General features: G+C 45.3%; 1 protein-coding gene across 1 annotated transcript in view; it reads right to left on the bottom strand.

The window, feature by feature from the left end:
* Window positions 1-1,755: 1,755 nt before the first annotated feature.
* Window positions 1,756-19,438, bottom strand: part of LOC137427218 (unconventional myosin-VI) — a 175,070-nt gene continuing 157,387 nt past the window's right edge. The window contains 5 exon segments of the mRNA XM_078778565.1: window positions 1,756-3,725; window positions 3,832-4,056; window positions 4,223-4,354; window positions 4,561-4,664; window positions 13,626-13,792. Of these exon segments, the coding sequence (XP_078634691.1) occupies window positions 3,526-3,725; window positions 3,832-4,056; window positions 4,223-4,354; window positions 4,561-4,664; window positions 13,626-13,792 (828 nt within the window). The 3' untranslated portion in view covers window positions 1,756-3,525.

Genomic DNA, 19,438 nt, shown 5'->3' with positions numbered 1-19,438 from the left:
GGGGCACGAGGGATGCAATGGCAAGAGGGAAGCGACAGCTAGAGGAACGCAATGTCGAGAGGGACACGATGGCAATAGGGGCTAGAGGGATGCAATGGCAAGAGGGATGCGATGGCGAGAAGCACGCGACGGCAATAGGGGCTAGAGGGACGCAATGGCAAGAGGGACGTGATGGCGAGAGGGATGCTACGGCTGGGGGAACACAATGTCGAGAGGGACGCGATGATAATAGGGGCTTGAGGGACGCAATGGCGAGAGGGACGAGATGGCAATAGGGGCTAGAGGGACGCAATGGCAAGAGGGATGCGATGGCGAGAGGAACGCGACGGCCAGAGGAACGCAATGTCGAGAGGAACGTGACGGCAATAGGGGCTAGAGGGACGCAATGGCAAGAGGGACGCGATGGCAATAGGGGCTAGAGGGACGCTCGCCAAGCTCTCGGTGGATCATCCAAACCGTTGCACTTTATCTTGTCAGTCATTGGTTCGAGAATGCTATTGAGAACACCAGGGGAAAAATTTAATCATGGCAACGATTATCGTGGCTTAGATTCCAATAAAGCATTCGCCTTGGCAGTTGCAAGAATCTGGGGTGATGCCACGAAGGCGCTCAACCAGCCATGTGACAGCACCACCCTCCTCCTCACGTAGGAATAATGAAATGTCAGTTGTGACACTCAGCTTTTACGGCTTGAAGTGCTTGAGCTGGAGAATGCACCTGCTAATCATCCAAGCTGTGAAACTGCTATCACCTGATCATGGTGCACCGTTCATTTCACAGTAATGAGCAATCGGCAAATGCCACCAACCTGTACGCCGAGGAATCCCGATCCACTCGTATTTCATGAACACCTTTTCCTTACTGACTTGAGCTGGAGGATTCCACGGCCACACCTCCGCCATTCTGGCCTTCATAATAATTTCTTCTCACGTGATACTCCGTGTGCAAGCGGGATGAAAAAAAAACACCTGTGGCACTACGTTTAAGGATGTACTTGAACTTGGATCCTTCATTTGGATAAAATTCCTTCCACACTCATAATTGGTCACGTGAAAATAATCTGTTGAAATGGTCAAATTCGGAGCATCTACTTACATCCGCGGTGCGTCGGATCATGGAAGAGCGAAATGACAAAGGGTTGAAGGTTAGCATGCTGGGAAATGAATGATTAGAAACAAATGCAGGAGGGACAAACAAAACTGCTCTGGTAGCAGAAAAGTAGATTTCAGTTCCTGGCAAACTTGGGTCCTTTTTACTAAGTTGTCCTCATTACCATGAGGCCAGCATTCCCAACCTCCACACAAGTGGCAGCAGTACATCTCCTGTTGATCACCAAATCATTCATAAGCTTGTTATCTAGGATTTACAAAACACAAAGTGAACGTTAACTGAACAAGCACAAACATCAAGCATTTGGATCAAAGTCGGGCAAATAGGTCAGACCAAGTACGTAATACATGGATGAGTTATTGCGCGAGCGGGCCTTGGACATTGCACCAAAATTACGCATCAATCCTGGGTGGATAAGACAAATATTAATGAATCTAAAGGGTTAACAGAATAAAACGTTGGTCGTAACGAGTCTACCGGCCAAACCTGAACGATATCAGTGCAGGTGTAGGCACTCCAGGTAAACGATAGATGAGAGATGCGTGACGTCATAATAGCTGCACTTGCTCTCAAAGGAATGAAAATAAAAACATGAAACCATCAACTAGATGTGCACAGAGTCAGTGTTAATCACAATCTCCAAAACGTTGTTTCACAATTTTAATTACCATTTTATTTTTCCAAGTTCAGCAATAGAAGAGTACATGTCCCATGGACAACGTGTACTCGTACAAGATGTACATCTACAATTGACAACATGTACTCGCACAAGGGAAATTTGATGCAAACCGTTTGAGACATCACAGCGGACATACAGCATCGTGCAGACAGGCCTCTGCTTGATGAACGATAGCCCAAAAGTTAGTGTTTCAATCTCGTATTCGTTCCAGTTGTAGTTACACACATTATGTCATGACACACACTAGGCCCAATGGAGTCAGGTTCCAACAGTGTCACAAAATATCAGATAACGCAAACACGAGGCATCCAATGGAAACTTAGACAAGAAATGCAAACGATCTAAGGTGCATCAAGTTTTATTTTGGGCACGTCACCGTGACCTCACCGTCACAGGTCAGGTGCCACCACGTCCGAGGAACGTTTGTGTCCCCTACGTGACCTGAGATGTACCGATATGTACTGCTGGCGATTGGTCCGGTCCACGTCCTAGTGCTTCCTTTTGTACTTACTACGGTGGCGAAGGCAGTGAGAATATACAGCAGCAGAAGAAAGGTGTCCATATCCCTAAAGCAACCTCGATTCACCATTTAAAACTATTCTCAAAGTCATAAAACCTTTAAATATCACACCCAATGGGAAAACTCATATGACATTCTGCTCATCTCAAATGAAAAAGGCTAAATCGACATCTAATCAAGACACATCATCAGCTGGCAAGGTGCTACAGGTATGTCTCAAATGAGGTGATATATTATTTGGGAAAGCTGGGATTTGGGAACGACAAAAAATTAGAATGCCAATTTGGGAATACCATGATCAGGGAATGCTGGGATATAGGAATGCTGGCATCTGGGACTACTGTGATCTAGGAATGCAGGCATCTGGGAATGCTGGGATCTAGGAATGCTGGCATCTGGGAATGCTGGGATCTGGGAATGCTGGGATCTAGGAATGCTGGCATCTGCTTTGTAAAGCAAATTCAAGCTCCGTGTATTACATTGTGATGAAACAAAACCGTGTGAAAGGTAAAGATGAACTCAAAATACACAAATAATCCATTACCACAGGTACTTTGGGACCCTTTTAAACTTGACAATGACAGTACACACCTTACAGGTGTGATTTTGTCTGTGATGGATCAGAACGCACAACATCCAATGCACTCCTCATCACAGCGACTAATAACAAGTATAACCAACTTAGTGCTTCATACATTAAAACGCTCAAACTAAGCCAACATTATTGAAATAATCAAAATCAAACTTTCCCAAACTTTTACACTCCCCAATACCAGTAAATGCATCAAAATAGCTTCTACATTATCCAATAAGATTCTAAGAGACAAACACATGCAACGGAAGAGAGACATGACAAAGACAGAGCACAGGGCCAACATGGAACCCTGAAGAACACAGGGGCAAAAACATAGTGCAGAGTGAAGAACGTGAGGTTTGGGATTAAGACTTTGATGCTATAAAGCATCGCTACGAATAAGATTGATCTTTGCCGAGTAAGAAACGTGCGATATATATATATATATATATATATATATGAGAGGCAAGGCACGCTTGCAGAGCAATCAGAGGCTCGCCTGACCTGAGTGAACGAACGGCCGGGTGGGACGTGAAGGAAAGTGGGATTTCGGACTTCCTCATAAACAAGGCGTACAAAATGAGGACGATACACTGAGCAAGGTCGACCTTGAAGGCCGAATTAAGCCAGAGGCATGCCTAACTAGCGTAGCCGGTGTTGTAGCTTGGCGGTGGCGTGTGTTGGTCGGGCCTGACGGCTTTCCACCGCCCGCTTCAAGTACTCCAGGCCTCCGCACTGCTCCCAGACCTCCTCAAACTGCCTGGAAAGGACCTCGGCACCCTGCTTCCGCGTGAGGCCAGTTTCATCCAGGCTTAGCTCGCACATCTCTGTGTCATCTTTTCCTGCGGTGTCACAAAAGGATTATGCTTAACAAAAAGCCACACAGTGATCCTGATGGATGCTTTGTAAATACAAGAGGTAACGATGTGAGGGATATCAAGGACTTACCTGCTATCAACAGGACAGGAGGCTTGTCTGGGTGGAGCTCCATCTGCCGTGCAATCCATTGTCCGTCAAAGTGCGCGTACCACCAGCCCTTCTTGGTTTGCAACTCTTTATAACGGTCCAATGGACGAATAAATGGGATTCGAAAATACCGCTGAGCCTTGATCTCGACTGCATACGGCTGTGTCACTGGTACCAGTAGTGCTTTAGATGCTCCCACGTGTTCAGCTGGGTGGTACATAACCAACCAAAAACTCAGATTCCAGAGATGGACATCTTTACCGACGCCGATATAATGGATTGCAAACTAAAACTAGCGTAGCCGGTGTTGCTCTGGTGCAAAGTCGAACAGATGGCCAATGCCGACACACAAAAAGAGCAAAGCACAGTTTACCATGCTCAGTTATGGCACGAGGTGCTCTTTGCTGCTCCTCATCATTACGCTTGCGGTTCTTAGCCTTCCAGGCATGGTACACTTTCAAGCGGCGATGGAACTCTTCCCTACAAGCCTCAAGAAGCTCAATATCTGCACAAAGTTCCAACATTCATTCAAAAGTTCAACAAGTAAAGGGCAAACACAACAAGTTAAAAACTGTTGCAAGAATTACAGGCAATCACCAACAATCAGAACCAGATGCTCTGGTGCATTAGTCGTTTATAAGGTGTATACTAAGGTATAAAATTCCACATCCCATTAGGAGCTTACAGTATATGTCATGTTACAGAACATACCACATGAAGTGTTTATGGTGTCTCGCAGCTCAGCGTACTTCCATTTACTCAGGTCATACTTCTTGGTAGCCTGCATTGCTTGTTGACTCTGTACTTGTTGGGTTCTGAAAAAACAAACAATGACAGTATTAAAAATAATATTATATACAGGGGGAGCTCAGGGGAAACTGAAAGATGAGGGCGAATAATAGGGAAGGGCAAACAGCCACGATGAGGGGAGAGGGAGTGGAGGAGGATGGAGAAGGATGGAGAAGATAATGAGGAGGGCAGGATGGAGAAGATAATGAGCAGGGCAGGATGGAGAAGACATCGATGAGTGCTGCAAGGGGGTTGAGATAAGTTGTGAGGGTTGGGGGGAGAGGGTGGGAAGCGGAGATAATTCAAGTGAGAAGAACATTAAGAGAGCATGCAGGTTAAGACATAAAGATAAGGAGACAAAGAGAAGGTTATGAGATAAAGAGGGTAAGACAGGGACATCAGCAGACATTAGTGTGCAATGGACAAATTAACATAGTGTGGCATTACAAACAAAACAGGTAAACTCTTGTTGAGAGAGTCTTCCAGGGAGAAGGACGAGTTGAGAGAGTCTTCCAGGGAGAAGGACGAGTTGAGAGAGCCCCCAAGAGAGAAGGACAAGTTGAGGGAGTCTTCCAGAGAGAAGGACGAGTGGAGAGCATCTTCCAGAGAGAAGGACTAGTTGACAGCATCTTCCAGAGAGAAGGACTAGTTGAGAGCATCTTCCAGAGAGAAGGACTAGTTGACAGCATCTTCCAGAGAGAAGAACTAGTTGAGAGCATCTTCCAAAGAGAAGGACTAGTTGAGAGCATATTCCAGAGAGAAGGACTAGTTGACAGCATCTTCCAAAGAGAAGGACTAGTTGAGAGCATCTTTCAGAGAGAAGGAATAGTTGAGAGCATCTTCGAGAGAGAAGGACTAGTTGAGAGCATCTTTCAGAGAGAAGGACTAGCTGAGAGCATCTTCCAGAGAGAAGGACTAGTTGAGAGCATCTTCCAAAGAGAAGGACTAGTTGAGAGCATCTTCCAGAGAGAAGGACTAGTTGACAGCATCTTCCAGAGAGAAGAACTAGTTGAGAGCATCTTCCAGAGAGAAGGACTAGTTGAGAGCATTTTCCAGAGAGAAGGACTAGTTGAGAGCATCTTCCAGAGAGAAGGAATAGTTGAGAGCATCTTCCAGAGAGAAGGACTAGTTGAGAGCATCTTTCAGAGAGGACTAGTTGAGAGCATCTTTCAGAGAGAAGGACTAGTTGAGAGCATCTTCCAGAGAGAAGGACTAGTTGAGAGCATCTTCCAGAGATGAGGACTGGTTGAGAGAATCCTCTTGAGAAAGAAAGGCTCATTGAGAGTATGCTAACGTGAGGAGGGGCATTCAAGGTGCCACGTTAGGTGGAAACGGGGGGAGTGAACTCCGGCCATGCAAGTTGAACCAGGGGGCGGGTGGAGGGGTGAGACCATACTTCTGTAAATCAAATAAGAATGGGGGGGAGCATGAACTGGTAGCCTCCCCTCAAACCTCTCCATTCAACGGTTTGTGCTTCCAACACATTAAAGTTGGCCGAAGAGTGGATGACAGGGGTTATCACCTTGATAGGCCAAGTTTTAGTATCTGTGGCACCTTCATAACAGCGAGTCATTCCATTTGTCAAAACAAAAAGGGGTTTCCTGTGAGAGGAATTTGAGACAGTATGTAAAGGGCCAACATTCAGGCTTTGTGATGGACCTCGGGATGGCATCATTGTGCTGGAACCATCTTCTTCCGATCAATATAATTCTCGAACTTCCTGTCGACACAAACTTGATTGTAATCCTTCAGGGAATGGCCCGGTGTCTGATATATGGAAGAGACGTTAGACAATTGCTCTGTGCACATGGAATTACCTGGCTGCACAGTTGCTCATTTTTCATTATTTTCTTCAATAAAAACCAAGTTTAAGTTGTTTTAAATTGTTCACTTACAAAGGGACACCCAAATTCAATATTTACCTTTGTGTTTGAAATAATAACCAAATCATTGCTGTTCCCAAGCGATCTTTCTACAGCTCCGTATCCTTTGTCCTGTTATTATCTGGAGCTCAGAGATTGTTTAAAATTGCTCAGTGAATGCATTCCAAATCCACAACATCTGTTTTTCTGGGCATCGTCTGCGCTCGGACGTGACCCTCATACGACACGACGTATCCAAAGTCGAACCTGCTCCTTCGTCTCCAAACACACACGGCCCATCGATTCCATCACACTGGTGGACAAGATGAGGAAAAGGCTCAGGTTTGACTCGCATGTCTTTCGTCCTGTCAGGATGTTGTTACTACGTCGTCGACAACACAAATCAAACCACAAAGGTCAAATAAGGAGAATAACAAGTACGGATACATTCAAAGTACACCGCCCCATGCCAAATAATTAAATATCCCACAGCGCGGCATTGCCGGCCGGCGCCCGGCAATACCACAGTGCAGCTCATAGAGAGTGCATTGGGAGGGAGAGGTGTGCAATAATTGTATGATTAATTGCATAATTAAAATCAATAAAAGATTATCACAAAATATTTTCTGAATCAATTGGCAAATAGCATAACTAAACCACTAGTGCTTCATCTGAAGATGTATCTTTTAGAAATTTAACTAAATAAGTCAACAAACAACAACAGGCATTTTAAGGCCATTTTCCCTGCTAGAGCCGGGGTTAGCCTTGCGGTCCCCATGACAATCTTCTCCATTTTGCCCTATTTTCTGCATCTCTCCTTGTTAACCCCCTTGCCCACATTTCTTCTTCCAACATCTTTAGCCAAGTCTTTCTCAGTCTTCCCCGTCCTCTACTTCCTTCTACATTCATTTCCATCACTCTTCTCAACCAGTCACTTTCTTCCTTCCTCAACACATGACCAAACCATCTCAACCTGTTCCTCTTCACAGCATCATTCACAGGCTCTATTCCCATCATCTTACACAATTCATCATTTGTCTTCCTCTCTCAACGATACTCCGCACATCCACCGAACCATTCGCATTTCAACCCTTTCCATCCTTCGTTGCTGCTCTACGTTCATTACCCATGTCTCGCTCCCATAAATCATAACACTTCTCACACATGCAGCATACACCTTTCCCTTCAGCTTCAACGACACTCCCCTCCTCATCAGCACGCCACTCAGTTCCCGAAACTTCTTCCATGCACATCTCACTCAAGCAACCGTTGCTGAGTCTGATCCACCTTCTCCATTCAGCACGTCTCCACGGGAGCAAATGTTTTCACACCTTCCAGCTTCACGCCGTCTCCAAGATTCAACTCAACCTTTTCCTCCATCTGCAGCTCCCTCTGTGCACACCTTACATTTGAATGTAGCTGCCACACTGGTTAATGACCCTCTCAGACCACTACATTTTTGATGAACCCACTCAGCGCACATTGTACATTGAATGGAGTTCACTCCGACACCTTTCCTGCACACAGCACACGGCCACTTCCCAGTTCTTTCCACCTCACCACATGCTTTACCACTTGCCATTACCTTCGTCTTTCCGATATTCACCTTCAGACCTTTTGTCTCCATACATTCCTTCCACTTGTTCATCTTTTCCTTCAGTCCATCCATACTTTCCGCAAACAACACCAGATCATCTGCACACAACTCCCACGGTAAACCCTCCTTTACGTTCTGAGCCAGCACCTCCATCACAGCTACAAATAGTAGTGGACTTAGTAACGACCCCTGATGCACTCCCACCTTCACCTCAAACTCACCACTGTTCCTGTCCTTCGTCCTTATAGGTGTGCGCGCTCTTTTGTACATTGCCATCACTACTCTGATCAACCATTACTCCACTCCTACTTCCTCAATGCCCATGTCACTACTTCGCGTGGAACCTTATCGAATGCTTTCTCTGGATCAACAAACCCAAGAAACAACCTCTTCCTCTTCTCCATGTACTTCTCCTGCAACTGCCTCACAATAAAGAGCACGTCTGTCGTTCCTCTTCCTGGCATAAATCCAAACTGCATTTCGTCAATCTTCACTTTCTTCCTTATCCTCCTCTCCAACACCCTTTCCAATACCTTCATTCCATGCTCCAATAACTTTATCGCTCGATACAGGCCAAAGTCCAGAGGGTCACCTTTCCCCTTGTATAGAGGGACGAGGGTACTCAGTTCCCAATCCACTGGAATGCGGCCTTCTTTCACCACCAGATTGCAGATCTCTGTCATTTTCTTCACACCCCAACTTCCTGCTGCCTCCAACATATCTTCCACAACTCCCGTCAGCCCTCCCGCTTTTCTACTCTTCATTGCTTTTATCGCTTCCTCAACTTCCTTCTCAGTTATCTTCTCTGCCGGTCCTAAAACTGGGTTACTCTCTATGTTGCCATCCCATTCATTCTCTGCATTCAACAGCATTTCCATATCTCTCTTCCATCTTCCTTTAATTCCATCTGGGTCCACAACGATTTGTCCCACTTCATCCTTCAAGCAACCCACCCCCATCACATCACACCTCTCTTTCGCTATCTGCTTTGCAATCCTGAATACCGCTCTCTGACCCTCTTCTGAATCCAAGCGTTCTCCGAACATTTTCCTACATGCCTCCTGCGCCTTTGCTACCTCTTTCTTTGCAGCCTTCTTGGCTGCCTTACAACTTTCATGCTCTGCCTTTTCTGCCCCCGTACCCTTCGCCTTCTGCCACTCCTTGGACTTCTTCCTCTTCTCGTCAATCCTCTTTCCAACTTTATCATCCCACCACCATGTTTCCGAGTGCCTCGGTGGTCCTTTTGTCCATCCACATACCTCACCAACGGCTTCCAACAGACTATCTTTCATTGACATCCAACCACTTTCAAGCTCAGCCACACCATCCTCTACCATACTCAGCCTCTCTTTTAATGCCTCCCTCAGTCACCTCTTTCAACCTCCACACCTTCATTCTCGGTTCGTACTTCACCCGCCGAGCTCTCCTCGCACCTTTCACCCTGATGTCGCAGACAGCGAAGTGGTGCTGTGAAACAGCCTCCTCCCCCGGGATCACCTTTGTGTCCCGGAGGTGCCCCCTATCTCACCTACACACCATCAGGTAGTCAACGGTTGTCATCGATCCACCTGACGTGTATGTAACAAGCTTATTATCCTCTTTCTGGAACTGAGTATTACAAATCAACAAATCAGCTCCATCAGCAAACTCCAAAATCCTTTCACCTTGTCCATTTCTCACACCATATCGGTAACCCCCATGAACTCCCTCAAAACCGTCCATACTCCTTACCACATGTCCATTTAGGTCTCCTCCTACCACAACAACTTCCTCATCTTTCACATTTTCCTTCAGCTTCTCTATTGCACACCAGAACTTGTCCTTCTCTTCATCACTCTGACCAACCTGCGGAGCATATCCCGAGATGACGTTCACCAAGAGCTTTCCAATCATCATTTTCACCATCATCAACCTATCACTCACTCTCGTCACACTCACCACACTGTCTACAAACTCCTCAGAAAACAGGACACCAACGCCATGCACGCCCTCTGGGCACCCTTGCCACACAAACTTGTATTTCTGTCCCTGCCTACCCTTCACCATTCTCACACCACTTCCCTTCCATTTAAAAAAAAAAAATGCAAATTTAAAAATTTTAAATTTTAAATTTAATCAAATAAGTCATTAATAATAAAATAATTAATTAATTATTGATTAATCAATAAATAATTAATCGATTAAATGATTAATCAATAAATCAAAAATATCCTTTATAGCCACTTCACCTGGTCACTGTCATGTCCAAATATTAGCTTCCTAGATCCTAGCTCAAAAGGTGCGTGAGATATTGCCCAGATGAGAAAGAAAATAAATAAATTATTAATAATGAAATTAAATAAATAATAATCATACAAAAATTAATTAGTTAATCAATTGGCTCATAGAATACATAAACCTCTACCATTTCATCCGAATCTGTAACTTAAAAAAATTAATGAAGTCATTCATCGAATAATTAAATAATTAATCGATTAATTAATTAATCAATAAATCAAAAATACCCTTTACAGCCAAATCACTTGGTCATTGTCATGTCCAAATATCAGCTTCCTCGCTCAAAAGGTGCCTGAGATATTGCCCAGAGGAGAAAGAAAATAAATTAATAATTAATAATGAAAATAAATAAATAATACTCATAAAAAATTTAAATAATTAATCAATTCGCTAATAGAACACACAAACCACCACCATTTCATCCGAATCTGTAACTTAAAAAAAAAAAAAATTAGTCATTAATGAAATAATTAAATAATTAATCGATTGATTGATTAATTGATTAATCAATAAATCAAAAATAGCCTTTGCAGCCAAATCACTTTATCATTGTCATGTCCAAATATCAGCTTCCTTGCTCAAAAGGTGCCTGAGATAATGGCCAGAAGAGAAAGGAAATAAATAAGTACTTAATTAATCGCTAATAATTAAATAACTAATCAATTAATTGATTAATCAAAAAACCAAAAATACCGTTTTTGACAAAGTACTTGCTCACTATTGTGCCAAAATTTCAGCTTCCTAGCTCAAAGGATGGCTGAGATATCGCCCAGAAAAACAAGAAAACAAACAAATAAGAAGACGTCATGTGGAGCACGATACTTGCAAAATCCGCTCCCACCCCCAAGAAAAAAAATTCCATTGATACAGCAAATTTTCCATTTCATCAAGATTAAAATTGACAATCCTGATGAAAGCTTGGGTCAACAGGAAGAAAAGTGATGATTTTTCAGATGAAAAATGATGATTTTGGAAGGTTGACCTTGAGTTGACCTTTGACCTTTTGACCTCAAAAATAATTCGTTTCCCTATTTAGTGACTCAATGTGCAAATGCTGTTCAATTTTCAAGTCAATTCAATGAAAATTGAGGATTTTTGAAATGTGGCCTATGTTGACCTTTTGGCCTATGTTGACCTTTTGGCCTAAGTTCACCTAAAATATAATTTGTGGTTGAATTCAGTGACCAGATATGCAACTCCTCTTCAAATTTCAAGTCAATTGGATGAAAATTGAGGATTTTAGAAATGTGGCCCATGTTGACCTTTTGGCCTATGTTGACCTCAAATATACTTGGTGGTTGAATTCAGTGACCAGATATGCAAGTCCTCTTCAAATTTCAAGTCAATCGGATGAAAATTGAGGATTTTATAAATCTAGCAAAGTTGGTGACCTTTGGCGTATGTTGACATTTTGACCTATTGACCCCAAAAACAATACGCTTCTTGCTTTTGACCAACTCTACCATTTGGTGAAGTTTCGTGAAGATCGGTTGAAAATTGTGACCTGTAGGCCGGTGACAAACAGACAAACAATCAGACAGACAGACCGACAGAACCACAAACACAACCGACCAATATACTTGAAAAATCTTCGATTTTGCAAGTAACAAATAACCAGAGTGAAAACTGAGTACTCCCTTTCAGCGTGCGTCACTGCCGAGCCCCCTTCGGTGCCCGGCAATGACGTCATGCAACGCCTGGAGATGGCATAGGAAAGGAGCGGTGTACAATTATTCCATTTTTTGTTCATTCACAAAGTGACTCAGGTACAGGATTCAAACATTTTGGTATCATTGCATCCATTCTAATTCACATTCGCCCCACTCTTCCTGTCCTGCTTGTGAAACCATTAAAGCAAAGACTGTTCAAGCCTTATGTCACTTACGAACTTGTGAAAAACACGCGTAAGCATTGCACAAGTCACCTTTTGCGCAAGATCTCCTCCATTAAACATACTTGATCCCGGAGATCCATATTTATGGGTTGAAACGTTCACAATCATTTCACTATTTTTTGCTTTGTCTTCAAGTTGCTTATTTCGCCCACTCCTTACCCCAGGAATGATAAATAAAAGAAGCCAAAAAATGCTGAGATTCATTGTACGACTCTCCATCGGTGAGCTCGCCATATTACATATTCCCAAGGCGGCATTTGCAGCAATTTGTCAGCAAGCAGCCTTTCAGGGAGACAAACGACCTCCGGTAAGCTTACCTCCGTAAGACAAGAGATGCTGCGCAGCACCTTTTTCTTACATTACAAATATCACAAGTGTATACATGAGTCGCCAATTTCAAATAGCAAAGACCCTTTCGATTCGGGACATGGCATTCAGCGGTTAGGGTGCCGGCTTGGGATCCGAGGATTCTGGGTTTGAATCCCGGTCGATCGCTGAATTAACACCAGGGGGGTGACTCAGCCTGTCATCCTTCCGAAGTCCGCAAATCGAGTACCAGTTCACTGGTAATTCCCTGTGTGTCGCAAGAGGTGACTAACAGGGTTGGGGGCAGGAAGAGCATTCGGCCATAAAACATCGCTTCAAAAAGGGGACCAAGGTACCCCAAAAAGGTCAACCCCTGCCCTGCGTGGAAAAATGGCCTCTAAAGGTGGTTCTCTCTTCTTCTTCTTCTTCTTCTTCTTCAATTCTCAAGGAACGACCAAAGACTTCGTGTAAACATCGACGCCAAAACGAATGGCCATGTCATTTTGATTTATCATCGTGTTGAGGCCATTCCACTTTGGCCGAGTGCCCTTTTGACCTCTCCCACATACACTATGTCGCACGGAACACGATCCGTAACGCAATAAGGTAATGTGGTAAACATGTCACTGCTGTGAAAAATCAGGGGCCATTTTAGACCAATTTTTTACAAACAATGTTGGTGCTCTGTTAAATAAATCAATAACTGTCCCTAAAATATGCAAAATCCCTCCCCAAATCGCCTCCACATCTCATGTACTTGTTACAGTAAATGTACAAACTCTTCCTTGAGCCTCGTACAGGGTAGAAGTTCAGGTAAAAGTCGAATGTTTCTCAGGAGACTTGCATGAACCGTCACCACACTCGACTTTATCACGTGGTATTAATGTTGTGGTTCTTTGTGCATCGACTCGCATCGCAAACCACCCACAATCTTGCAGGAGTTTCCTTCCCCTGACAACAAGCAAGCCAAGACTTCGGCCTTCAAATAATCTACACACGTGAGCCATTGAATGCACGAGGCAAACATGAACCGAGGTGGCACAGACGATACCTGCGCAGGTGAGCGGCCTCTGTAGGAGTGGTCTCTTCACTAACGAGCTCGCCTTCACTTTGGGCGATCCGCAAGGCCAGCTCACGATCCCGCCGTTCCTGCTCGGCCTCCGCCAATCGTCGAGACTCCTCTTGCCGCTCCACTTCAGACTCCAAATTCAATTCTTCCTGGAATACAGAGGTCGATGAGGGAGCATTACAACCAGGTAACATCGACCTTCAGAGTGGATCCTCTTGGATTCACAAACTACTTGTGCTTGTTCCAAATACAACATCGTTTGGAATTCTTCGCTGCCTCAACAAGATAAAGATCATCAGAGTGAGACTATTAAAAAAAGATGATGTTCCACAAATTAATGTGGGATCAGAATGGAAGAGGGTGAAGGGAAACGCATGACAACTACTGTGGGGAAGAGGGTGAAGGGACACGCATGACAACTACTGTGGGGAAGAGGGTGAAGGGACACGCATGACGAATACTGTGGGGAAAAGGGTGAAGCAACATGCATGACAACTACTGTGGGGAAGAGGGTGAAGGGACACGCATGACGACTACTGTGGGGAAGAGGGTTAAGGGACACGCATGACAACTACTGTGGGGAAAAGGGTGAAGGGACACGCATGACAACTACTGTGGGGAAGAGGGTGAAGGGACACGCATGACAACTACTGTGGGGAAAAGGGTGAAGGGACACGCATGACAACTACTGTGGGGAAGAGGGTGAAGGGACATGCATGACAACTACTGCAGGGAAATGGGTGAAGGGACATGCATGACAACTACTGTGGGGAAAATGGTGAAGGGACATGCATGACAACTACTGCAGGGAAAAGGGTGAAGGGACATGCATGACAACTACTGTGGGGAAAAGGGTGAAGGGACATGCATGACAACTACTGCAGGGAAAAGGGTGAAGCGACATGCATGAAAACTACTGCAGGGAAAAGGGTGAAGGGACATGCATGACAACTACTGTGGGGAAAAGGGTGAAGGGACATGCATGACAACTACTGCAGGGAAAAGGGTGAAGGGACATGCATGACAACTACTGTGGGGAAAAGGGTGAAAGGACATGCATGACAACTACTGTGGGGAAGAGGGTGAAGGGACATGCATGACAACTACTGCAGGGAAAAGGGTGAAGGGCCATGCATGACAACTACTGTGGGGAAAAGGGTGAAGCGACATGCATGACAACAACTGTGGGTAAAAGGGTGAAGGGCCATGCATGACAACTACTGTGGGGAAAAGGGTGAAGCGACATGCATGACAACTACTGTGGGGAAAAGGGTGAAGCGACATGCATGACAACTACTGTGGGGAAAAGGGTGAAGCAAAATGAGCCTTCTTTCAAAGCAAGATCTATCAAGATCTATCTGTGACACCCAGGGGAGTCCAGGGCTCCTGGTAGTTTGTTTACAGACTACACCACTTCCCCAATATGGGGTGGGAGACCCTAAATAAGTAATTTGAAGGCAATTCCCCAAAGGTAAGTGTTCAATTAACTCAGTGGTTCTCAAACTTTTTTGGACGACCGCCCCATTCTGCCCTCTTGGACCGGCCCAATGCCCCCCTTGTCCAATCGTTCGTGGTCGGACACCCAGAATTTATGTAGATAGGAAGCAAAAATAACAGAAGCCAAATATTTTCTGAATAATATTTTACTTTATTTTACTTTATTTTTTATTTTATTTTGCATGACCTACATTGTTTCAGCAGAACAGGCCAAGGTGAGGCAAACTGGGAATCTGTTATCACAGGCCCAAATACCGTTAGTGTGAAGGGTGGGCCTGGTGACTCGTTGCGAGATTACGAACGTTTGGCTCCATCTCAGTGAGGTAGAGATGCAGATCGCCCCTCTCGGTAATGTCAAGGCGGTTTCAATACTTGGTCAGCAGCACCATCACGGCGCTGAACCCACTTTCAACGAGGTATGATGTGGGGAACGCCATCAGCAGCAGTTCTGCCTCTGTACACATTGCGGGGTATTCGCCCCGCTCCAGAATCCAGAATTTGCCGCATTCATGCTGCGAGAATCTTGCCTTCGCCTCATCATCATTGTGGAGGTTGATAATTTCGTCCTGTAATTCGCGCTTCACATCTTGAATGTCGCATTTGAATGGGTTGATCACCCATGCTGGCACCGACAGTTCTAGCATGTCTCGAAACGCTGCTCCATATCTCCACAAATCTTCTCAAGGTGATTGCAATAAACGAGCAGCTCTTCATCAGAAACAGCAGTTTCCTTTGCCAACTGGGGAAAGTGGTACATATCTCTGCGGCCGAGGGTTTCCCTGTGCAGAGTCGCCTTGGTTACGAACGCGCCGATCACTTTCTTTGCTTTAATCAGCGTCATATGGTCACCCTGGAGTTGTTTGTTGACATCATTCAGTATACTGAATATGTCCGTGAGGTAAGCCACATCATGCTCAATCGCATTCACTTTCTCCGATAGCTCCGTATCAATTTCCGACAGAAACTCGACCACTGTTGAGGAAACGGGTCAAACAAGCGCCTTTGGACAACCGTCGAACTTCGGTGTGCAACAGGATCCGCTCGAATGCCTCATCGTTCTCCTGGCAAAGCTGACGAAACAGCCGATCATGCAGAGACGACACCTTGATTTTATTCACTGCTTTGATTACTGTTTTGGAGTGATGTATGAAGTCTGGTGCTGAGAGCTTTTGCTACAAGATGCTGGCGGTGCACGACACAGTGAATGGCGAACACGGACGGTACCTGGTTCTTCAGAAGCGCAATAAAACCACGCTGGCGACCAACCATCGCTGGTTCCTTGTCCGTCGCGCAAGCGAGAATGTTCTCCATCGGTATGTTCTTATCAGTAAAGTACTTCTCCAACGTTTGGAAGATGGAAGAACCCTTCGTATCGGTCTGGAGAGAGCGGGCAAACAACATTTCTTCCACCATTTCCTGATCACGGATGAAGCGAACGTAGCAGAGTAACAGAGCTTCACTGTCACGCAAAGTGGACTCATCCAGCTGGATGGCGAAGTGTGTGCTTCCCAGCTCACTACACAGCTTACCTTCTACATCTGATGACATTTCATCAATCCGCCTGGCCACGGAATCATTGCTGAGCGCAATCGACGAGAGAACTGGATTCGGATCCTGGCCCATAACGGTTTTTATCACTTCCCCAACAGCTGGTTTGATCAACTGTTCGCCGATTGAATACGGTTTTCCAGATCTGGCGACGAGCAATGACGGCTTATACGACGCTTCCAGTCCTTTATCCACGAGCTTTTGGCTGGCTTTGAACATCGTCGTTACCGTGGATCGCTTCTCAAATTTCTCTTTCAGCGATTGGAAATAGCTGACCTCTGCGCGAGCCTTGTCACTGTGCTTTTTACTTAGGTGCTCGCTCAGTCGAGATGGTTTCATTGCTTCATTGGACAGCGTGATACCACACAACAAACACATCGGTAACTGTTTGTTCGTCGGAGATGGAATGAATCCATACTTGATGTATTCAACGGAATACTGACGACACTTTTTCTTTGAGGCCGACATCTTGAAGCCGACCGGACGTGAAGCCTTTTTGAATAACGAAATCAACACGCCAAAATGTCGAAAGACTAACACCAGCACAAACACTGACTGTTCATACCTTGCCCAATGTCTGTGCTGGCAAGGCCAGGCTGTAAAGTTGAACCAGGCACGTTGAATAGTCCAACACGAATAGAGTGTATTATATCCCGCATAAAAAGATTCTTGCAAGCCGATTGGTTGAAATGGCACCACGTGACAAAAATTAGTGTTGTACTATTGGCCGCCAATTTCGCTGGTGTCAGACACTATCATGTTTGTTGCATGAGCATGTATGGACAAGAAAATACCTACACGACATCAGCGAATATGTGATCATAAAAACCATTCGAAGGGGGAAAGAATGTGGTCGTTGATTGGATGGCCAATTTGCCGAATGGCGCCGGTTAACCTGTTCAGACTGCAGGAAGCCCAATGAGCGCTCCAAATCGCCGCTGCTCCTCTAAATCGCCAGTGCCCCCCAAATCATTGCCAGTGCCCCCTACCACCCGTGGACTCTCGAGCGCCCCCCTGAAAGTTCCCAGCGCCCACTGGGGGGGCGGTAGGGACCACTTTGAGAACCTATAAATTAACTGAACAAACAGACATTTCAAATTAATAGAATTTATTTGAAAGTTTGGTAGGAGAGCAAAATACAACACTTTGTTAAACTTGAGAATATCCCAAAAGACAAATAGCAGCCAAGTAATAAAACGTATCAAAAGAACAGCAGCTGACAGCACTGAACAAATATCCTTTTCACAAGCGATCAGGGGTTACCCAGAACACGGTGGAAACACTCCACTGTACCTCTTCGTCTGTCGGTTACATGCACACACCCACTGGTCCTGAACAGCCAGGAATTCACTAGAGTACAAAAACTCGAAAATACACTTCTTGAGCAGACGCACCCAAGCACAGCACCCTAGCTAGGACAACAAGGAAGTACTATCGCAGAGGACCCAAGCAATAGTGGTCTCCCGATATGCCTGCACAGCTGGCTTATAAAGCCAAAAGGGGCGGAACCAATATAATTATCTCTGACAGCGACTAATGATTGGTCCCACAGGCCACATATCTATCTCTATCTCTCTCTCTCTCTCTCTCTCTCTCTCTCTCTCTCTCTCTCTCTCTCTCTCTCTCTCTCTCAGCACCCCCTCCCTCTCTGAGCGCCCCTTCCCTCTCTCTGAGCACCCTCTTCTTCTTCCTCTCTCTCTCTCTCTCTCTCTCTCTCTCTCTCAGCACCCCCCCCCTCCCTCTCTGAGCATCCCCTCCCTTCTCTTCTCTCTGAGCGCCCCTTCCCTCTCTCTGAGCACCCTCTTCTTCTTCTCTCTCCCTCTCTCTCTCTCTCTCTCTCTAAGCACCCCCCCCCCCTTCCCTCTCTGAGCACCCCCTTCCTTCTCTTCTCTCTGAGCGCCCCTTCCCTCTCTCTGAGCACCTCTAATTCCCTCTCTCTGAGCACCCTCTACTTCTCCCTCTCTCTCTAAGCACCCTCCCCCTTCCCTCTCTGAGCACCCCCTTATTCTCTCTCTCTCTAAGCACCCCTTTCCCTCTTTCGAGGCACTCCCCCCCCCCCCCCCCCCAAGAGAGAGGCACCCCCTTCCCGTCTCTCCGTCATTGTCTGAGCACCACACCCCCCTCTTCTCTCCCTATTAGCCCCACACCCTCTCTCTCTGTCATCTGACCTCCCTCTCTCTCTCCCTCTTTTAAAAAAAGAGGCCTCACTCCCATAATGTTACTTTATCTCCCAAGTCGATTAGGAAACTCTCTCAACATCTGGTTGAGATAATTAGTTGTCCTTATTGTTCTTCTCCTGGGTTCGAATCCCGGTCGATCGCTGAATTAACACCAGGGGGGTGACTCAGCCTGTCATCCTTCCGAAGTCCGCAAATTGAGTACCAGTTCACTGGTAATTCCCTGTGTGTCGCAAGAGGCGACTAACAGGGTTGGTGGCAGATGTTTTGATCTCAACTCCAAAGTTTGTAGCAATAATAACAAATTTGACTTCACTGTTCCAATACTTATGGAGGGAGCTGTAGATATAAACATCTCGACCCAATCATGTTTCTCACCTGTAATTGGAAGGAACAATCAATTATCTCTCACCTAAATCAATTATTACAGGTGGCTAGGATCTTTACATCATTAATCCCCTGCTCTGCTCGTCCAAACAAGGCTGCCTAAGGTTTAAAAAGCAATAATTTAATGGTAAGTGGAAATATCTTGACACTTTTGGAATAATTTTGATGATGTTTATTATTATCAGT

Source organism: Myxine glutinosa, chromosome 5 (assembly GCF_964187855.1).
Source record: "Myxine glutinosa chromosome 5, kmMyxGlut1.1, whole genome shotgun sequence".
NCBI lineage: Eukaryota > Metazoa > Chordata > Myxini > Myxiniformes > Myxinidae > Myxine > Myxine glutinosa.
Note: the sequence above shows the minus strand (reverse complement) of the source record. Positions and strands in the feature narration are given on the sequence as shown.